The sequence below is a fragment of the Meleagris gallopavo genome, chromosome 2 (assembly GCF_905368555.1).
Source record: "Meleagris gallopavo chromosome 2, MGAL_WU_HG_1.1, whole genome shotgun sequence".
In the NCBI taxonomy this organism is placed as follows: Eukaryota; Metazoa; Chordata; class Aves; order Galliformes; family Phasianidae; genus Meleagris; species Meleagris gallopavo.
The window spans coordinates 84,764,664-84,786,143 of NC_139405.1; the positions used below are offsets into that span (position 1 = coordinate 84,764,664).

The 21,480-nt window shown below is 34.8% G+C and overlaps 1 protein-coding gene across 7 annotated transcripts in view; it reads right to left on the reverse strand.

Moving 5' to 3' along the window:
* The window catches only part of PHF3 (PHD finger protein 3), a 46,340-nt gene that overhangs the window by 12,912 nt on the left and 11,948 nt on the right, over positions 1-21,480 (reverse strand). For 2 of the 7 annotated variants that reach the window (XM_085217839.1, XM_031552600.2), the window contains exons 2-8: positions 17,933-18,007; positions 17,110-17,271; positions 14,218-16,003; positions 4,479-4,806; positions 3,169-3,346; positions 916-1,066; positions 629-785 (exon numbers count right to left, since the gene is read on the reverse strand). In XM_085217839.1, coding sequence (XP_085073965.1) covers positions 629-785; positions 916-1,066; positions 3,169-3,346; positions 4,479-4,806; positions 14,218-16,003; positions 17,110-17,251 — 2,742 coding nt within the window. In that variant the 5' untranslated portion in view covers positions 17,252-17,271; positions 17,933-18,007. Of the gene's footprint in view, positions 1-628; positions 786-915; positions 1,067-3,168; positions 3,347-4,478; positions 4,807-14,217; positions 16,004-17,109; positions 17,272-17,851; positions 18,008-19,470; positions 19,542-21,480 lie in introns of those variants that run through there. The other 5 variants (XM_085217836.1, XM_031552599.2, XM_085217835.1 and 2 more) reach the window with 3 other exon arrangements.

A 21,480-nucleotide genomic window follows, 5' to 3' on the forward strand; every position in this document is an offset into this window, starting at 1 on the left:
CTTGATTGACTTAAGTGAATTCTAAGGGGCATGCAGGTAGGAGGGAGGACTTACATTACTTGGCAGCATGAGCAAACAAAGCAAGCCAGTTAGAGAAGTAAGCCTGCTCATACAATTTACAGTCCATTATTACTAAAGAGCAAGAGATTTAAAAAAGAAACTTGATCAGAACAGAGTACAAATGATCAGAATAACTGACAAAAAGTAAAAAAGACAAGCTAAAATGGCCATATCAAATAATGGGCTTACAGAAAGCCAAAAGTACAGTGAAACAAGCTACATGAAGAAACAAAAAAAGAAAATTATGAGAAAAAAATACACATCAGTAGTAAAGACCACTTTGACAAGGCAAGCTACATTCACTACAATCGGAAATCTGACTACTAAGTACACTGAGAGCAAAGATTTGAAGAATTAATGGTAGGGAAAAAAAAAAACACAAAGAAACAGAGAAGACTGGGTATGCAACAAGAGGACAAAACATCAAAGAGACAAGGAAACACAGAGGAATAATAATGAACAAGATTAATTCTGAGAGGTTTAATAACGTATTTTCATAGAAGATTTTTCCTTTAATACACAGTAAATAAGGGATTTCAACAAATCATTACAGACAAGTAATACATACATTATTTTTAGGATCTTTTAGATTGAACATTAAACTTCTATATTTGTTCTTATATTTTGAGTCAGTGTCTCGAAAAAAAGAAAACAGTTCTCTTTCAATCCTTGTGGCAACTTTTGCTGCTCTCTCCTCAGGAATCTTTAAACTGGAGTCTGTCAACCTGCAAGAGAATAGAAGGGCAAATACAATAATTACCAATTATTTCCAAATATTATTTCCCCTCTGTTTTCTTCTGAAAGAAAATACTTGCAAACACAAATTAATAAATGCATTTCATTATATATTCATACCTTTTCATCAGAATTTCCTTAAGAGATTGCTTAACGCTATGTCTTATCTGATCAGCAGAAGGTTTGGAAGCTGGCACGGTTGGTAAATGCGCTGCACTGACTGGTCCTTTCTCATTTTTCTTTTTCTTAATTTCTTGTTTCTCATGAGCACCTACAAAAACACAGAGTTAAAAACCATAAGCTGCATGGCCACTACAGTAAACATTTTCTTTGTCTGTTTTCTTTTGGGATCTGGAGATTCTGGTCAACAGTAAGTTGCACCTCAGCCAGTAACGTGCCCTGGCAGCCCAAAGACCAATTGCACCCTGGGGTGCGGTTCTTAACCAGAAGGTGGTCGACATGGAATAGCAGGCAAAGCCCCGAACTGCTGGAGCTCAAGAAGCATTTGGACAGTGCTCTCAGACATTGGGTTTGAATTTTGTGTAGTCCTATTTGGAGCCAGGAGTTGTATTTGATGACCCTTGCAGGTCCCCGCCAACTTGGGATATTCTACTAAGACAAATTTTTCCATTGCTACATTGAGAAAAAAAGTATATGGGGAGGCACTTACCACAAGCATATTCAATGTTACTTTAAAATGTAATTTTTCATTAAACTTAGCATTCTTGAATATGATAGCCATCAAAACTACTCCAATCATGAGAATCTCAGCTGCCAGTTCAGGTAAAAGACAGTCTCAAACATGGCCACTATAACGTTTGTATCATAAATAATAACAATCATACATTGTGTATGATTTAAAAAAAAAAAAATATATATATATATATATAAACAATATACATTTATACCCAAACTACAATCATTTCAACAATCACTTCAAATTTTAATTTGCAAAGTTTCAACTGACTACTCATGTCTCAGCTTATGCATATATCCCTAATATACAGTAGTTACCTTCTTTTTATGAAATTAAAGAGAAAAACGTTAATTTATTCATTTTTTTTTACCCTGAAAAAAAAAAAAAGAAACAACTAAGACTAATGAAGACCTAGCTTTATGACTGATGGTAAAAAGAACATTTTGTTCATTATTTCCTTTAACTATTGAGCACAATTTAAAACACTTCAATACCAGAAGCATACTACCTTTTCAAGTAACTAGAAAAGGACAGATTTTATTTTCCATGGGGCAGAATGTGTATTTCAAACATCAGCTGTGTAATTAATGTGACCATCAGCCCTACCAAGATTATAAATTCTCTTTCCTCACTAGGAAGGCAGTAAAGACTGGAAACTGTTGTCATACTTTTACACTGTGATTTGATATGCTAGACTTATTAAGTAAAGCAGCTTTAATAATGCTTTTATTTGCTCATCTCCTCTTCAGAATTGGATGAAGAGCTAAGTTGAAACATTTTTGAAAATCAAATGAAGCCTGAGAGTGTCAGGGGACATAGAAAGTTTCCACATGCAAGCAATATTTCAGACAAATTTCAACCATCTGAAAATACAGTCCCATAAGAGGGAAATGATAGGCAAGATTACCAATAAACAGTGCTCTATAAGCATCCTAAAAAGCAGTTAAAGTAAGACAAACTCACTGCTTATCCATTTTTATGCTAATTGCCCTAAACGAGATTACCAAGCCATCCAGTTTAAAAGTGATCTTCAGGTTAATTCTTACTCAACTCATCACTGAGATACCCTTTTGTCACTTCCTAATTCAATTAATACATTTTAGAACAATTCAATGATTCCACAGATGCCGAAGACTCATTTCACTCATGCAATATGTAGTTGGAAAAGGTTGTTAGCTATTCTGCGACTCAGAACTTGAACAGTACAGTATCTAAAGTCTAAAGGATGCCATTCAGTATCAAATACTTACATTTAGATTTACATTTAATCCTGATACATTCGATTCTTTTCTTCCACGAAAAAAAGTTTCTAGAATGTCAAACTGACAAACCACCAGAAAAGCAGATTTTTTTGAGACATGAATTCAAAGTTTGAGTTTAGGATTTAAAGACAGTTCTCATACAAAATCTCACTAGCACTGCTTCTAAGATTTCAATACCAGATCACAGGAATTCCATCTTACCATGAACTTAAGAGTACTGTTTCCTAAAAGGGAGATGGGGAATGCAGGTAGGTTTATTCTGAGGGAAGATATGTACCTTTCATCTCTCAAATAAAATTTCAAATGAAAATCACTTGCAGGAATAAAACATTTAAAAATTGATACTACATAGAAAGTCACTGTCCTTCACTGTACACATCAGTTACAGCATGGAGTACTTTTCTTAGTCATTACCTGATTTTGTGGACTTTTCAACCGCATTAAGTGACTCTTTACTAATTTTTTCTCCTTTTTCTTCAGAGGACCGCCGAGGAATTACAGCAGTTTGTGATGCTTTACGAGCAGGAACATGTTGGCCTTTTTTAGTATCTGAGTCTCTGGATTCTGATAAGTTCTTCCCATCACCAGAATCCTGAAACATTCACACGATAACATTCTACTGAATGCTGTAATGAATCACAGCATAACTACCGTGCATTTTTCTCAAATTTTTAAGTATACAGGTATAGTAAACCCCCCAGAAGTACACGCACCAACATGTAATGCCATCTTGCAAGTTACTGGACAATATCTCAAATTGCTACCAACTACTGACTGACAATTTCCTTGAAAAACTGGCCCAAGGCAATTTGCAGTTAAGCTCTATGTGAAAAACACTGTGTTTAGCTGTCAGGGAAACTAGAACTTCCCATAACCAGTTTTAGCCACGCATTCACAGGAAGCCACATATGAGTACATGTAAAACAAAACAAACCAAAAGAAAATCTGATCAATGTTAAACAGAAGAGCTTACATGTCAGAATCACAGCAATGCTATAAAACAAAAAACAATCAATGACGATTAAGTTATGCTAAACATGATACAATATGTCAAAAGACTGAGTAAGTTTAATAAAAAGCAAGTCACCTCACTGCTCTTGATAAATAAGAGAAAGTAGAAAGATACTAATTAAAACATCAAGCATTTTCTTCTAAATCAAATCTAAAGTAAAATTGTCAAAACTAATGCTGTTTTCACCTAGTCCCATAGATGTATGCTTTATATTATATAGCAAATTGATAGATGCCTAAGAAAAGTGGCTGGAGTTCTGAAGGCAAAATTCACTAACTTCTTCAAAAAAAGATGAATAGAACATTCAAAACCATCTGGCTATCCTTTGATCTAAGGCTACAGCATTAGTTTATGTAAGTTATGTAACATGGGAAAATCTACAGTGTAATAACCTCTTATCTATTACATTTGTCATGCATTCTTTCTCTGGTGAGAAGGGTTAAAAGCTGCTTCTGAACAGTGTATTTAGTTTAAACAGATAGAAATATACATAGGTGAATACACTTATGCTCACACTTCTATCTAAGAAAGGAGTATATCAATATCTCAAAACAGCCAAACCTGTCTGAAAATGAAGTTACGCTGAAAATAGTAACAGAGGTTTATACTAGAATAAAAAATGCTTATAATGTAATATTTCCAAACAAGGGAGGTAGGAGAAAACCCTCTACCCTCAGTAGCAAAAAAAATTTAAGCATTAAATAAGACTCACCCGTTTGAAAATTTTGACTTTGTGTTTCCCTATATCCTCTGTCTGCTTTCCTTTTTCAGTTGCTATGTTCAGATTACAAGTAGGTCCTGGCTTTGACATCCCTGGTTTTTCATATTCAATTGTTTTTTCTTCTTTGTGGCTGTCAATTTTCACTTGAGTATCCAGAACACTTTGATCCAAACACTCTGCCTTTTTATCTTCTTCGGCACAGCACTTCACACACACATATTCTTTATCTTCTTCACCCATCTGCTGCGCTTGAGAAAGACTCAGTCCAACACAATCGCCATGAAACCAGTCATCACACCTACCACAGCCTACCATAAACCTGAAAACAAAGCAAGATACAGATTAGCACATTAAAAAAAAAGCAAGTAACAATTCAAGCAAAATGTATCACACTTGCTTTGATTTGTGCATCTCAGCAACTTGTTCTTACCTGATAAACGATTCTTTTTGTAGCTTTACATCCATCTCCAGCCTTACAACATGGTACGATCTGAGAAATGGCTGTATTTTTGAGTTTGAGTGGTTTTATTTGCCTTTTTGCAATAGTCCAAGAGAACATCACAACCTCACTATGTATTTGTAACCTGTAAGCCCTATCAACAGAATCTTTTCAGAATACTACTAAAACAAATTGAGCAAAGAAGACTCTCAAAAACTCAAAACCACTGAACTTATGTTTGAGAAAACTGAAACATTTTCCTGCAGGAGCATATCTCACACATTTTCCTCCAAACTCACAGCAGAAATGTATCAGCTGATATGACTTAGCCTTCTACTGCAGTATGATGTTTAAGCATTTTGAGAAATATAAACAGCACACAACTTCCAGAAAGTTTTTTTTTTTTTCTCTTTTCTGGTGAGCTTGGGGCCAGGAATGTGGCTTCCAGCTAAATCTGACCTGTTTGCAGTTATTAGTTAGTTTGAAATTAGGTATATGTCACCTCTGTGTCACCATCTTACTCCAAGCTAGTAGCTTCTTGAATCATACTTGTAACATCAATATGAGAATTGCTTACAGAACACTTTTTATCTCACAATCACTTAATCTGTTTCATTGTTTTTCAGCAAATGTGACTTTATGTACAGCTTATGTACAGCTTGCATTTCAAAGTGTAATGAAGATCACCTGGTCTAAGACAAAACCCTAGATTCCGATGACTTTGTTAAAGCTACTCTGAAATTTCAGTAGGTATTACTGGTCCCTAGTTGCACTGATAGGTATAATTTCTCACCAGAACTATTTTGGAGTAAAGTTAAACAGATTAAACATCAATACATCTGTTTCACTCAGAAGTAACTGCTTTTAAAATAATTTCTTATAAAAAAATGCATCTAATTTAAATGCTACTGATCTGCTCTCAAATGATGTAAAAGATCTCTTGCATCATTCACCTAGATATTTTTCTTCCTTTTTATTTTTTTTTTTATATTTACATATCATTATATTTTCTGGCAGAAAATACAGCAAGACTGCAAGTGGTTGCATTACGAGAAGTGTGACTTTGTAAGTACTGAAAAATTATATACAATTTCTTCGTGAATTCCATAGATGATGGATCTGAAGTCTGTAGACTCTTCTAGGGAAGACTCCTAACGTGTATGAGCTCCTGTAAAGATGAGGAGCTGCTACTCTTGGACTTACCTACTTTGAAAGACTGAGCATATATTACAAAATGTGCTTAGAGAAATTCTCATTCACCGTAACTACAGATGAACACTCCAGGTGGTTTGAGGCCAGTACTGTACTCAAAAAACTACAAGAGACATAGAATCTTCCTAGTCTAGCAGCATAAGTTTGAAGTGCAAGAACAGAAAAGAATCATAGCTTTATTTTCTGTCCTTACTTACCCAAAATACCTGATTTATTAAATTCAGCTGAAGTAATAAAGTTTTGAAGAAATTAAGTTTTTTGATGCAAAATGAGTCTGATAAGCTTTAATTCTCCAGCTATTCGAGGAACAGATCACTTCCAGTTTGGAAGCCTATACTGCTGTTCACTAATTTGAAAAAACAAAGTCTTTATAATCTAGTTTGTCAAGTTTTCTCTCTTTTATTTTTTCTTCCCCTAAGCTACAAGTACATTCATTGGTGTTACTGACAACTAACAAAAAGATCTGCCTATCTGCCTATTCAGTTGTTTCAGTTAATGAAGGCACAGGTTCCTTCAAATTCTGCCAGTACCTCCATCTCTTCACATGTATGTTCCAGCAAAGCAAGATATAAGAATGGTAATGCTACTGTTACGTGCTTCTGACCCTCTCCACCACAGAAATACCGTAGTATAGCAGGAAAACAAAAGATAAGTGATGGAAATTTGACACAAACATAACTGCTTCTTTATGAGAACCTCTTTATGAGAACCTAGAGCCAAACATGAGATTGTATAAAATATAGCATGAATGCCTATGTCACAATTCCTATTTCACAACTCCAAGGATCTACAAGACGCTTGACATGATACATCCTGCACCATTGCAAAAATTACTAAAACTCTGGAAACACCAAAAAACTGGTTTATAAAAATCCAAAACCATTTTCTACAGAATTGAAATAAGATCAAAACAGACAAGTAATTTGTTGTCCTGATGAATGATCACCTTCTGGTAAAAAATTGAAGGAAACTGAGAAAGCACAATCTTGAAGCTGCAAATACTACTGGAATTTTTATTTTTTTTTTTTTTTTTTTTTTTTTTAAATTTCAGGTTGTAAACTCAAGCATCGGAAACTAATTTGTTAAATGAGCAGGACACATTGCAGCATTAGCAACCAAAACTAAAATTTTGATTAATATTTAGAAAATGGATTAAATTCCCAGGAAAGCATAGATGAACTTGAGACTAAAACAGACAAAATGCTGCAGAACTTCAGCTTTAAACTGACAGCATGTGTAATTTGCAGTTTTGCTCACAAATAGGAAGTGGCAAAAGGAATGGTTGTGACATCAGTAAAGCACCAAATAAGCATTCAGTCTTATATCTTTATTTTCAGGCCTAGCAATAACAGAAGTGAGACTTTTTTTTTCCCTCCCCCTTCACAAAAGCTTTACCTAGTTGCACAGTGTATAATAAAGCCCTATCCCAAACTCTGAACTAGGGATTTCAGCTTCTAAATAGTTTAACCTTGCTTAATGGGAGTAATTTAAGGCAATTGAGCAGAAGCACATGTTTCCAAGAACAAGCTGATTCCTAATAGCCCAATTTCAAAGATATTTACAAGTGTACTTTCTTGGTTTTGTTTCTACATTTCTATGCAAATAATAAAAAAAGAAAAAACTGTAAATGAATTCTGCTCAGAAACAAGTAATTATTCACAAAGAATATACACCAAGATGGAGAGATGCCATTTTAGCCATCTTAATGAAACTACTGAAGCTGCAGTATCCATTTGGGTTTATCCCAAATAAGGTTTTACAGTAAGGTTTCAATTGCACTGTATTTAAACACGCATAAAACTTCAGATTCAGAAAACAAGACTCAAAGAGAATCTGGAAATGTCCATGAAGCCTGTGCTATAAACGAAATTTAACTGTTTACAATCATCTGGCTTAAACTTTGTATACAAAATGGTAATAAAGTAGTGGTGCTGCCTGCCTGAAAATGTCACTTTTTTCACACTAGTCAACTGAAAGTTTCAGTTTCAAGGCTGAAAGAAAACATGATTTTGATACAAGTAATGTAAGAAATCCTCTGTATCATAAGGCCATATTTACATCTTTATCTGTTTCACTCATCCACACACAAAATGCAATTATGATTTATAACAGTAATTATATTTGGATAACAAAAGTGACAGTGCAACGCTCAAAAATTAAAAGGGGACATCAAGGGACACTGAAGATCAAAGATGTCCTCTTGCAAAGCTGTCAGTTGTGACTGAAGAGGTTCTGATATCTTGGACTATTTAAAACACCAAAGTTTCTGAACGCAGATTGCTTCAATTTGCAGAGCAGGAGTTTTACCCATGTTGTAAGGCTGGAGTGGAAGATGTAAAGCTGAAAGAGAAAAAAAAAGTGTTTTAAAATATTGTATCAACCCCCATTCAATAGAAAGTTAGAACTGCTTTTATATATATTCAATATAAAAATTTTTCATCGTGAAAAAAAATCTAAGAACTGACAAGTGACACTGGGACCTTTACATGGAGTATTTTATTGTTTCGTTCCTTTCAAATAATTCTCGGCAGTCTCCATACTGTGTAAAAAGATGCACCTTCAAAAATCAGAACAGATCATAGATGAAAAGAGGTAATAATTGAAGCAAACATTCCATAATCTTTTTTAAGTTTAGGAGACTTTCTTTAGTGTTATTTGCAGCAAATTAAATTCATCTGTGATATAAAAAGAAACCTCAGGTTCAGACCACATTTTCAAAATGCAGGGTCAGGTTTTAAAATTAATTTACATAAACTCAATACATATAACAAAAACAAGTTTCTAGAGAAACCAATCACTGTGAAATTAGATTTTAAAACTTTGTGCTACAAGTCAGCCAACATTAAAGCTGAGACACTGCATGGAAACAATTGTTTTCCCTTCAGCTAATAAAGACATTATTAGAAGAATGATGGGCTTAACCTTTACCAATCCACTTCATTCCCATAGAGACTGAGGAAGATATTCACAGCAACTTTAGCAAAGCCTGTGTTTCACATCAGTGTAGCATGGGCTCAATTCAAAACTCAGAAAAACAAAAGGTTACTAAAAAAAGTGCACAACCTTGTTACCAGAGCACAAGTTTTTGTTTGTTTGTTTTCCATACAAGTTCAATACACTTGATTACTGATTTTTTTCAGGTTTTTAGTCTTCTAAAAACAAGTACTAGTGGTTTTCAAAGAAACACTATCATCAGATGTCTTTACAAGGAGTGCACAGCATAGGATAAAGATACTGAAAACTCTAATTTCCTAGTTATCATTTGATTAACTCCTCTATTATACAATACAAGCTCCTTACGCATTTAAAGGCGGATTCTTTACCATTTTTCATGTTACACAAGCCTTTCTAAAATGGAAGCAACCTACGACACAGACAATTCTATTCTGCCTGAACAGAAGGTAAAGGAAAAAAAAAAAACAAAACAGGCCCAAACAACTGAAAAACTGAAATCCTTGATCTTCCCTAACCATGAAAAAAGTGGCTACATCTCCTAACACTAACCACAAACCTGCTAAAAGTAATACTAAAGGCAGCTCCCTTAGTAAGTGGTTTTATCTACGTTTTGCATCTTGCAGAATCAGTTCTCTAAACTGCACATACACAAGTATTTTATAAAACCATGTATTTTAGACAACTAAAACGATTCTAAACTGAATAGTAGATTTAGACTGGATATTCACAGAATCACACAGAATCACAGAATTGTAGGGGTTGGAAGGGACCTCTAGAGATCGAGACCAACCCCCCTGCCAAAGCAGGTTCCCTACACCAGGTTGCACAGGCAGGCGTCCAGGCGAGACTTGATTATCTCCAGAGAAGATATTAGGATATTAGAAAGGACTTCTTTACTTTGAGGGCAGTGAGACACTGGAACAGGTTGTCCAGAGAGATTGTGGATGCTCTCATCCTGAAGGTGTTTAAGGCCAGGCTGGATGGGACTCTGAGCAACCTGGTCTAGAGGGATGTGTCCCTGCCTATAGCAGGAGCGTTGGAACAAGATGATCTTAAAGTTCCCTTCCAACCCAAACCCTCTATGGATTCCTGGCTCTCTACTGGTACTGGTATTAATAAGAATTCCACTAATATTGCAGCAAATTAATAGAATCTGCATTAAAAAAACTAGCAATAAAATGGCACAGTTGTATGAAAAACACTGGAGTCCTTGAATTTTTTAATGACATATTACAATGCTGCTTTGTTTATAGTGTAATTTAATTTTGCTACAGCAACAACAGCACGTGGATTTATTTTTAAAGTTTTTAAACTTTACACATAAATTGAAGTAATTTTGTATATTAGTTTTACAGAAGCTTTTTGGTTACTCTCTGTACCGAAGAGATTAGAATATTTTCTTTTCTTAATCAAATTCTACACCTCTACAATTGCCCTTTACAGTATCAGTACCTTTTCCTCCACTTTCCACAACTGAAATGCAGGAAAAAAGCATGACTCTAAGTAAGAAAGACTCTTGTCCTGCACTACAAAGCTTGTCTGTGAGCTCTGAAGTCCTAATACTCTGACCACACAAGATGCATCATTAAATTCTAAGCAACACAAAAACAGATTTATTTTAAAAAAATTACTAGAATTGTAGAAATCAAGAGGAAATTACCAGAAAGCAATTAAAATTATAGACTTTCTTTTGCTTTCTATAATGCTTTCTAGAAAATTTGTTTAGAAACAGAAAATCTCAAGTTATGTACTAATTATTAAATTTAAGTTGGTGAACAAAGGAGAGGATCTTCAAAACCTCAGATAAGTTTTGTCTATCTGCCTAAGAAAGAAATTAACTCAGCTTATGAACCTGAGCATATCAAACATTTACAAGGAAAAATGGAGAAATTTATAATAAAGATACAAGAAGAAATCCTGCATTAGCAGATTTCTCACAATCTGCAGAGTACCCTCATCTAGCTGTATGCCAGGAAATTAAATGTTTTTTTCTTCTACTATTTTTTAATATCTTCAATCCATATTCAGGAAAAGTAACATTTACATTTGTGATTGATAGATCTTACTATTTCCAACATAGTTTCAGCTCACTGAGAAGTTCAAGTAATAACTTTGGTCTGTAACATCTTAATGCAATACGCATATATATATATATATATATATATAATATACACACACACACACACACATACATATATATATATACACACACATATATATATACATTATACATACATACACGTATAGACAAATGCCTTTCATCTGTATATGGATGAATCAAAATTTACGGGTGTGATGTATGTTACTAGATGACAAGAAAACATCTGACAGTACTGGAACGCAATGGTAAAGTGAAACAAGTTGAAAGAAATACTACAATCAGTAATAAAAAACAATTCAAATTTTGCTCTAAGCAGATAAAACTGTGTCATATGTTATCAAAATTACTGAATACAAAGAGACATCAATTATCTGACCTGACACAGAAAGAATTTAGTTTCCATTTGAAAGAACAATTACTTATTTAGTTATCTTGCAATAGTAGACCTCTGAATGGGAATCAACAGAATACCATCAAGCAAATAGATTGTAACAACCAATTTTTAAGTCAAACACTGATCACCCAGTTAAAATACAGTTCAGCTATGTTGGTTCCAGCTTATAAGCATCAAGACAAGTAGAATGCAGAATATGAATAGTCACTGTTCAAAGCAAGAACAATAATCAGATCTATCAACATTAAGAAACAGGTACAACTCTTATAAGATAAGGCACATTTTAACTTGAAAGTTTTTTTGATCATTAAAGTTACAAGGATGGACTGCTTTCCCAACCAAATCCCTCTGTCAGCTATACAAGGTAAGTCTACTTCAACTTTCAATGTGGTCAATTGTAGAAAACTGGATACAATTTTTTCCAGAGTTGATTCTGAAATAAAACAGCACCCAACAGTACCATCCATCCTGTGCTGTTCTTCTAGCATAGCATAGGAAGATCACAGGAAGATTACCCTGGGGCTGTGAAAGGCTTAAATAAGCATCCGGCTTGGGGATTCTCTACACAAACAAGGCTGATGAAACAATCTCTACATTCTCTCTGACATTAAGCAATTCTCCAAGCTTAGTATTATGTTAATAAGTTGGTGAGTTTGTATTTATTGAAGGGAAGATTAAAAGGTTCAAGAGACTAATGTTTTGTAGCCTGAATTTTAAGTGTGTTTCATTAGTATGGCATAGCATATTGTAAAGTGCTTATGCACATTAGTTATGAACAAGACTGCAAATTCAGTTTTTCTACAATATTTTTCTACAAATAATTTGTATCATAGCATTAATAAAAATTTTTAACATGACCACTGAACAGAATTTCCATTGCAAATATTTTTCCGTATCTTAGCTCTGTCTTTGCCATTTGCCATAATGCTATTTTAAAATAATTCTCTGTCATGTCACACTTTTCTTTCTCCTTATCCCTATACGACAAACATACAAGTAAACAAAATGGGTTGGCTGACTACACTGTTACATGAGGAAAACAAAAATTCCTTGAAATGCAATCCACAAAATTAAGGGGAGGAGGAAACATTTCTCTGGATAATTTTGATATTCACTTGGAAATACATCAAAACTATGACATTTATTATTTTAATATTGAATACTGAAGATGTTTGCTTGGCTTTGTACCAATACTTAAAGAGACATAAAAACACCAAGACACTTCAGATACAAGTTCTGCTTCCTCTTGAATTCTAGCAACATTAAGTGAATCAGAAAAGTTTATGAAATAAAAAAATAATAATTTTTAAAAAGTGTTAATGGAATGTGATGGACTGCTCTTAATTCCTTTATTATTAAGTATGAGGTTCAATAATGCAAGCTTCCTCACTAGCCTATCTCAATTACATTCCCTATATCTTTCTAAACTTAGATAATCCAATCTTCTGCTGAAACTTGCTGGTTAGATCACAACTTTTGACAAATTTTTGTTGTTGCTGTCTCAAAAAAAAAAAAAAAAAAGACAAAACAAAAAAAATACCCACACAACAAAACCTGACATTAAAATGTTGAGATACCAGTAATCACAATCTGAGAAAATTCGTGAGCACTATCAACAGTGATCTCAGTTGGTCATCCAAATATTATACTGTTATATGCCATTGTAAGAGCACTAAAACCTGACAATGCCAAATTGGTTTGCTGCACTTATTCCTGTACAAATACATAGGTAGTATACGTGTTAGATCGTTAATTTTACTTCAAACTGATTAGTTCTGGCTTAAACTGAGGAGATGCCAACTGCATAAAATAAAACAATATTACAGGTGGATAAATGGTAACAAGTTCTAATAATGTTTTTCTAAAAGAAAGCATATGAAATTAAGTTTGCAGAGCAAACCTGTCATTACTTCTTTTAATAACACCAATACAGATACTAAAGCTGCAAATTAAATGAGCAAAAAACAGTTACTAGATAATGAATCTAAAGCATAAAAAAGTGGTAATGAAGGGATTCTTATTCCTGGATTGACAGCTCATTATTGGAAGATAATGGCCTTTTTCAGTTCACTTAGTGACAGAGGACATGAACTTTAAATGGCAAATGAGGCTACATATGAAAGCAATTTCAGGTATGCCCATATGAAAGTTTCATAATTTTTTCCCCAGCCTTTTCTGCTCCCCACCCAATCTGCTATTCCTCTCTTCACCTCTCTGTAATACAATCCTAGTTCTAACAGCTAAAAATCGTATGTATACAGCCATTCAACTCTTTGATAGATAGTGAATCTTTAACTTAAGGAGCATGTGGAAAGAAATGAATCTAGACCATGGAAAGCTTTGTCTGATTTCTGAGAAAAAAAGTTAGTTCAGAATACACAACATTCTAGCTGAGTTGCAAACAAAACTTTCCTAGTAAAAATATATAGCCAAACTAGTTTCTAACATTCCAATCAAAAGACAAAAGTGTATGAGGGCATTTGAAACCAATTTGCAGTATAGCAGGCTACCATTACTAGGCTACACTTTTGTTTGGGTACCAGCAGTAAGAAACAATTGTTGAAAGGGAAAAAAAAAAGTCTTCTGAGACCAATGATAAATAACTCTGCAGGCACAAAGCCACACACACCTGTTGCCATGTGGCTTTTTGCAAAAGCCACACTGCTTGTTGGGCACCCAAACATGTTTGCTTTCACTAGCAGGGGTATGCTCCAAGCCTTCCCTTTTAACAGTTGAAATGTTATCTGGAATGAACAACGGGGGTTCATCAAGTGAAAGACTTTTGCTACTTCTTCTCTGGCGAGGTTGAAGATTCTTATCAGTTCTTTTTGATTTGTTTTTTTCTTTATCATCCTCCTTCAGATGTTCTACCGTAGGGGCATCTTTTGCCTCTAGCTCTTCCTTTGTGGAGCTATTTGTTTTTAGCACAGATGCAAGCTGGTGTTTCTGGACTTGCTTTTGACCAAGATTTGAAATATGTCCTGGTACTGGATGTCCAGAGTGGTGGGTATCTTTAGAACTGCTTTGAGTAGATTTCTCAATCGCTTTCTGAATTGATGACTTATGCACAAGCCCAGAAGCCTGGACTCGGGGTATTTTCTTCAGCATAGTATTAGCCTGCTTTTTTACCGTGACTGCTGTAAGACGGCTCTTTGTTTTCAAAGCCAGATCAGTTTGTTTCTTTCTAATTTTAACAGGGTTATTTTGATGCTGATGACTTTCTTGTTCATCTGCATTCCGTTTGAGACTTGCTGAAGATGAACTGTGAAGATTTGAAACAGTAGAATCAGCTCTTGTTCTTGAATGCTTCACATCTTGTTGCGTTATACTTGATTTCTGTTCAGTACCCACAGTCATATCTTGCTTATTTTCTACTACAGATTTACTATGCCGAGGTTTCATGTTCTTTTCACATTTTGATGGAATGTTAATTTGTTTATCATCAACCTGAAATTTTAATGTGTCAGAGTCTTCTACCTTAGTACTGTTGATCTGTTGCTGTACATTTTGGTTTGTATGGTCAAGAACAGTGCTTTCTAAAATGATATTTCCTGGGTCAACAGAAGTAAACTCTTCATTTTTCAAGTCTTTATTATCAAACTCTGTACTGTCTAGTAATTTCTCTGCTGAAGTTACAGTTTTCTCCAGTCCCTTGCCATCATCCACAGGCTCTGTTACACATTCTTTTACAGACAATGTATTTTCGTCAGGAACTTCCACACTACAGGAACCCAATCTACATTCAACCCCATCTTCTACAGAGCCAGACAAATTTGAAAAGGTCTCATAAATTTCACTCTGATTCACACAAACACTAGACAGATCATTAGTTTTCCCAGTTTGCCCACTTTGTTCTTCTATTATCTTCTCCAATTCTACTGTTTTATTTTCAGTCTTTTCTTCTGAAGAAGATTCAGAGCCCATTGAATCATTCACATCATTTACTTCATCATTAAGTGCAGAAATTTCAGTATCTGCGGGACAAACTGAATCAACATTCCCAGACTCAGCCTTTGCAGCAATCTCTGATATGTCTTTTGTTTCTTTAGGAAGATTACAATCTCCTGCAGAATTAGAACTTAACTCTTGGGATGTTTCCTCAACTTTTGCCTGCTCAAGGGATTCCGACTTCACTTCATTTACTTCTTCAGGACCAGGAATACTTTTTGTACTCTGGGAAGCTGCTACTGTTCCTTCCGCTTGTCCTGATCGCCTTGTACTACGCCTAACTTCTTTAGGCTGTTCCACTTTCAGGGGTGTGGCAACATCTGCCTCTTTAGCAGGACTTTTGTCTTGCTGTTTCTGTCCTGTTTTGGTGGCAGATCCGCTTTTTACAGATGATTTCTTGGTACTAGCTACGGGTGCAATATTTGAACGCTTGGCCAGTGTGCTCTGTCGCAAACTCCGGACTGGCTCTATGAAGGTAAAAAGAAAATGTCTTAACTTTACTATATACTGCTATTTGCAAACACAAGAATAATCCAGAACAGAAATGATTTAGCCTTATTTATAATACCAGGCACAAAGAGAACTCAAGTTTAGTGAAACAACAAAGTTTTAATAAATTAAATAGAAAACCACAACAATTTGATTCTAAGAGTTTCATTACTCTAACAGCTGTTAAAATTGCAAATAGCATACGAAAAAAAACCTCTGATGAACCTCTGATGAAAAAGAATCAAAACCTAATACTTTTCTAGCACTCAAATCTATCTACTTTAAGTAAAAATGTCGTCTAGGTTATATTGTGATTAGAAGTACAGCTCTAATATTTAGAAAGTTTTTAGAAAGCACAATAAACGAATCTGAAAGTAAGTAAAAGCCTCACTTGATGATATCTTTTCAAATTTTAAGCAATCATCAATTACACTTTTTTTTTTTTTTAAAGCATATATTCACCAGCTTTGTAACAGACTCTTCCTTAAATTCCCATTTTCCTATCAATTAATTTTATCTTTTTAACTCAGAGTACTCTATGGAGGAAGAAGTAGGACTGTCACCAGCTGAATAAGTTCAAAAAATCCCTAATCATAAACATTTGGCATAATCACAAATCATTATCATAAGCAAAATCATGCAGAATTTAAGTATGTAATTGAAGTATTAAGCATGTTGAGATGTCTGTATGAAAGGCTACTATTTTAAATTAAATTAAACAAAAAGAATACACAAAAATAATAGAATTAAAATTTTTAATCCAAATAAATAGCCATGCTAGCTTAATTTTCTAATATTGTTTGAAAACATAACAGTTTTATTAAAGAACCACACTGACAGTCTGATTTATGTATAAGGATCAAAGTTGTAAAATAAGCTTGAAAGCTTATTTGTTTCAGAGGAATTCAATCCAAATAACACCCTACAGATACCAAACTCTAGCTACATAAAAAAAGCCTGTACTCCAATTCATATGATCAAATATTAAACTTCACTTATCACTTATAAACATTAGGAAGAGATTATAAAAATTCAGTTGATCTTGAATGTGTAAAAAAAAATGCATAACCTATTGAATGACCACCTTGTGCCATTAAACGTGGTGATTTCCTGGGTGATGCGACTGACGTTTCTTCCAAACGGCTCCTCAAATTCCGGCTGGGTACAGTTAACTCATCTTCATCAATAGCATCATTACCACTCTCTTTAACTCCTTCTTCATCCATAATATCATCAAGACAAATAACTGGGGGGAAAAAGAAAAAAAACAACAAAAAAAAAAACAAGATAGAGCCTAAAACTTAAAATGAACAAAATGTGTTGCAGCTGTAGGGCTAAGTAAGGCAAGGAAAGAGACAGGCAAAAATAAGTAAATAGCCATTTAAAACAAACAAAAGGGAAAAAAAAAAATGAAGATAGGCAAGACAAAAAATTCCCATGTGAGGCAGTTTTAGTGTAGAAGAAGGTATCACCCAATGCTTAAAATTTCTGCAGATAGTCCTCATAGCTTTCTGGTGGGCTCGCATTTTTATTGTTTTTTTATGCCACAGGAAGGTCCCCAGTCTTAACAGGATCAGCTGTCCCTCACTGCTCCTTTTCATTTAAGAAAAAGTGAAGAAAGATAAACAGTAGAAAAAGCTGATCCAGAAGAACAATGGACTTCAAAAACCAGAGTTTTCTCATGAGATACAATTTCAAAACTGTAAGTCCCACCCACATCACATATCTCCATCTACAACCCATTTTTGGAAGGGTATTGAGTGCAGCATGCACGAGTCTCCCAGCCAGAGTTAGAGAACATTGTCCGATTCCTATCCTCCACTAACCTGAGAAGGATCCCAGAGGTTGCTCTTGAAAATAGGTTTCCTAAGAGGCAGTCAGGCCACTGTACCAGCCATTCTCCTCACCTTCTCTAAGTCTGGTTCTGCAATGGTAGCCTCTCCTATCCCAAGATCCTATGTGTGATTAATGAATCCTGGTCCCTGTAGGATGCGAAATTTGTGAGATCAAGCCAAAGACTGAAGCAATTTTATAAAAACACATAGAAGTGTCTTACAAATACAACACAAGACTCTAAGCAAGTTACCCTATTCCTCACTATCCAGGCACTTAGGCAGAAGAATTTTAAAGGCAAAACTTAAACAACAGAAATAAGCTAATTTTTTTTTTTTAATCAGTTGCTTACTTAAGATTGCTTAGATTTAATGTATTTATCGTAGAAATCAAAAAAGCAAGAAACTAATAGAAAAGTTAGAATTTTCAGATTGCCTCTGAAACTCTGTGAATTCCTGCTTTAAAAGCTCTCATGAAGCCACTGCAATAATGAGCATTAAAAAAAAAAAAAAAAAAGAGGTTGTAAAAGATTGCTAAAAGCCAAGCAATGATGAATAACCAGGCCTGTCAAGACTGTCATTCAACCCACAGTTACATGACAGGATGAACTAACAAAGATTTTTTTTTCCAAGTTCAAAAATGAGGAAGTTTTTAAATAGCCTTTTAAAGTAAGGCTGAATTTGGCACCTGGTGAACTGCATTCTGGACTTCTGCAATTAGAAAGCTGTCAGGAACTGAAAGCTAGGAGTTTCTTTAGCTGACAAATTACTGTCACTCATTTAATTTTAACCATCTTATTTAGTTACTGCATTGTATTACCTCTGGTTAGAGAAAAAGCATATTTCTGAAAATTACTGGCAGCTCTTTTCAAGCCACATAGCTATCTTAATGCATACACACAGATATCATACGCAAGCTGCACAGGACTGATAAAGCTAATGTTACTCTACTCATCCAAATGTTCTTTAATTACTTATTTACTATAAGCTACGCACTGGGGAAAATATGACACTGACTGCCCTGTCAGACTTTATTTTCTCCTTAATATCTGTCTTGGACAACAGCCAGCATTAGGAAACTGAACAAGATGGATCCTAACTCAGACTACTCATTCTTGTGTTCTGAAAGATTACATTCTCCCAACAGCACAACACTTTGGTGTCTGTTGTCTTACTAAAACGATATTCCTACAAAACTACAGAATCACAGAATCATTAGCCTTGGAAGGGACCTTTAAAGGTCATCTAGTTCAACTTCCCTGCACTGAACTGGGACACCCACAGCTAGATCAGGTTGCCCAGAGCCTGATCCAGCCTCACCTCAAAAGTCTCCAAGGACAGGGCATGAGCATAAGGAAGAGACCACCCACACCTCCTTCTGACCCTTTAATGCAGAACTACACTAATATTGAAGATAACGTGACGGATAAGAACTTCTCAGACAACTTCTGGAACAGTTCTAGAACAGATTTCACAGCTCATTAAAACATCAGATTTTACAGGTTCTTATACAAGATACTCTAATTAAACACCCTTCTTCATTAACACAAGGGATACATTCAGATTACTATTGACAGTTTGAAATATTCGAATGAAAACATTTTCATACTTACAAGACTCTGTGCTGTAGCTTTAATTTTATGGAGTGAATTTGAAGCACAGAATCTTGTTTATTTCAAACCACCTGAGCTACAACTCAGTTACTACAGCCACGTGAGGTGGGATGAGGAGCACTCAACACAGAACCCTGCTGGGAAAGGAAAAAGTGACAAAGAATAGTAACAGATACAGGGGAGATGAGAAAATTGAATTATGAAAGGGAAGATGAGGTAGAGATACAGATTTGGAAACCAATCAAAGCAGATACAGACAGAAAGAGATTATCTTATCAGTAAGTACAGAAATGAAGAAAGAGGTGTAAGTGATAGAAAATCAAGTAGGAAGAAGGTAAAATAAGAAAAAAATCATATCAGAAGAGAAAAGCATACTAGCATACAACTGAAGAAGCTGCAAAGAAGGAAAAAAAAAGGGTCATAGTCAATATACATATATATATATGCACACACACTGGAAGAAGCACCACTACCACCTTAATATTTTGAGTGTCTCTGTTACTTACAAAGTGTTTATATTTCCAAAATACTTTGCTGTGCCATCTTTTCATGTGTGTTAAACACTAACAGAATAGCATATTAAAAATATTTGTAAATTTAAGTAAATTTTCCATGTGTTAAAACTGTGATAAATTCTTCACCAATGTATAATTGAGGCAAACAGGCCTCACTTGATGGAGGAAGGCAAGGGAAGGAGAAGAAAATACTTAAAATATCAGCAACATCTTTGAAATTACTCTCAGCAAAAACTAGACAGAAATATTCAAGTTTTTGACACATTTTTGACAAGGTTAAGTTTCAAGTGTATAACTAGAGCTCTTATTTTGAAGATATAAGGTCTGTCTTTTGCTTAGCTGATCACATAGAATAATGTTCCACTATTCCTACTCTGTACTGTTGCTGAAGATTCAACCCCCCCTCCCTGTTCCAAAGAAAGAAGTAAACTCTTCAGAAGGACCAACAGCGTGGAACACTGACAGTTCATTACCTACCAAAAAAAAAAAAAAAAAAAAAAACACATGCAAAACATCTTCCAAATTCTCAATCTGACACCAATGCAGCAAACTAAATTTTACACAAAAAGGTTACTACCTTGGTCACAAGACACTGTGCAGCTTGGAGGAAGGAAAGTAAAAAGGTAAAAATATTGAAACTGTAGCTCATTTTGGGTTACATTCAAAATTATTTCATATACAAGGAAGAAAAAAATAGATGTTTCATTTTAGGGAAAACAGCCTGAAGTATCTAAAACATCCAGCCTATTATTAAAAAGTATTTGTAATCAGAACAATCATTTTGGCACCATTTAGTACGTGATCACAATTTTAGCAGAGGTAATGCTGCTTTCAACAGTACTCGTGAACACACAGGCTAAAGCTAGAAAGAACAGACTGCACCTGGAGCAAACCTTTTCCAAGTAGCAATCCAGAGGGACAGGAAAAAAGTGCAATAGTTCCCAACAGCCTCTGCACACTCACATAGGGCCACTCTTCCACATAATTTATTAGAAATACTTCTGTGATAAACACTACTTATAAAACAAACTACTTAAAAGTTTGATTCTATTATGAAATCCAGAAACATCTCTGAATGTTAGGCAATTCAAATCTCATTCATCCTACTACATGTCTAATACATAATACATCAAACCACTCCAGTGAGTGACATCGTGAAAAACTAGAGAATTACGGGAGCTAAAAATGTCCATTTGGTATGAATGCTGCTTATTTAGTTTCATTATGCATGTGTGTGTGTGCGTGTGTGTGTAGGCACACACAGCCATACTCAGTTCAACATCACAAGATGAAAATCGCAATCAACAGCCGCAGAATTGCGAGTCAACATCTTTGTAGATCAGAGGCAAATCACTGCGTTATTTGCAATGAATGAAACCATACAGTCTCTACTACAAGCGGTTTCAGACTGACCTGCTAAGCTCACAAGCTCATAAAATTAGTGGATGAATTTCCATATAACTTACAGCAAGAAAGAACAGAACAAAACATATCA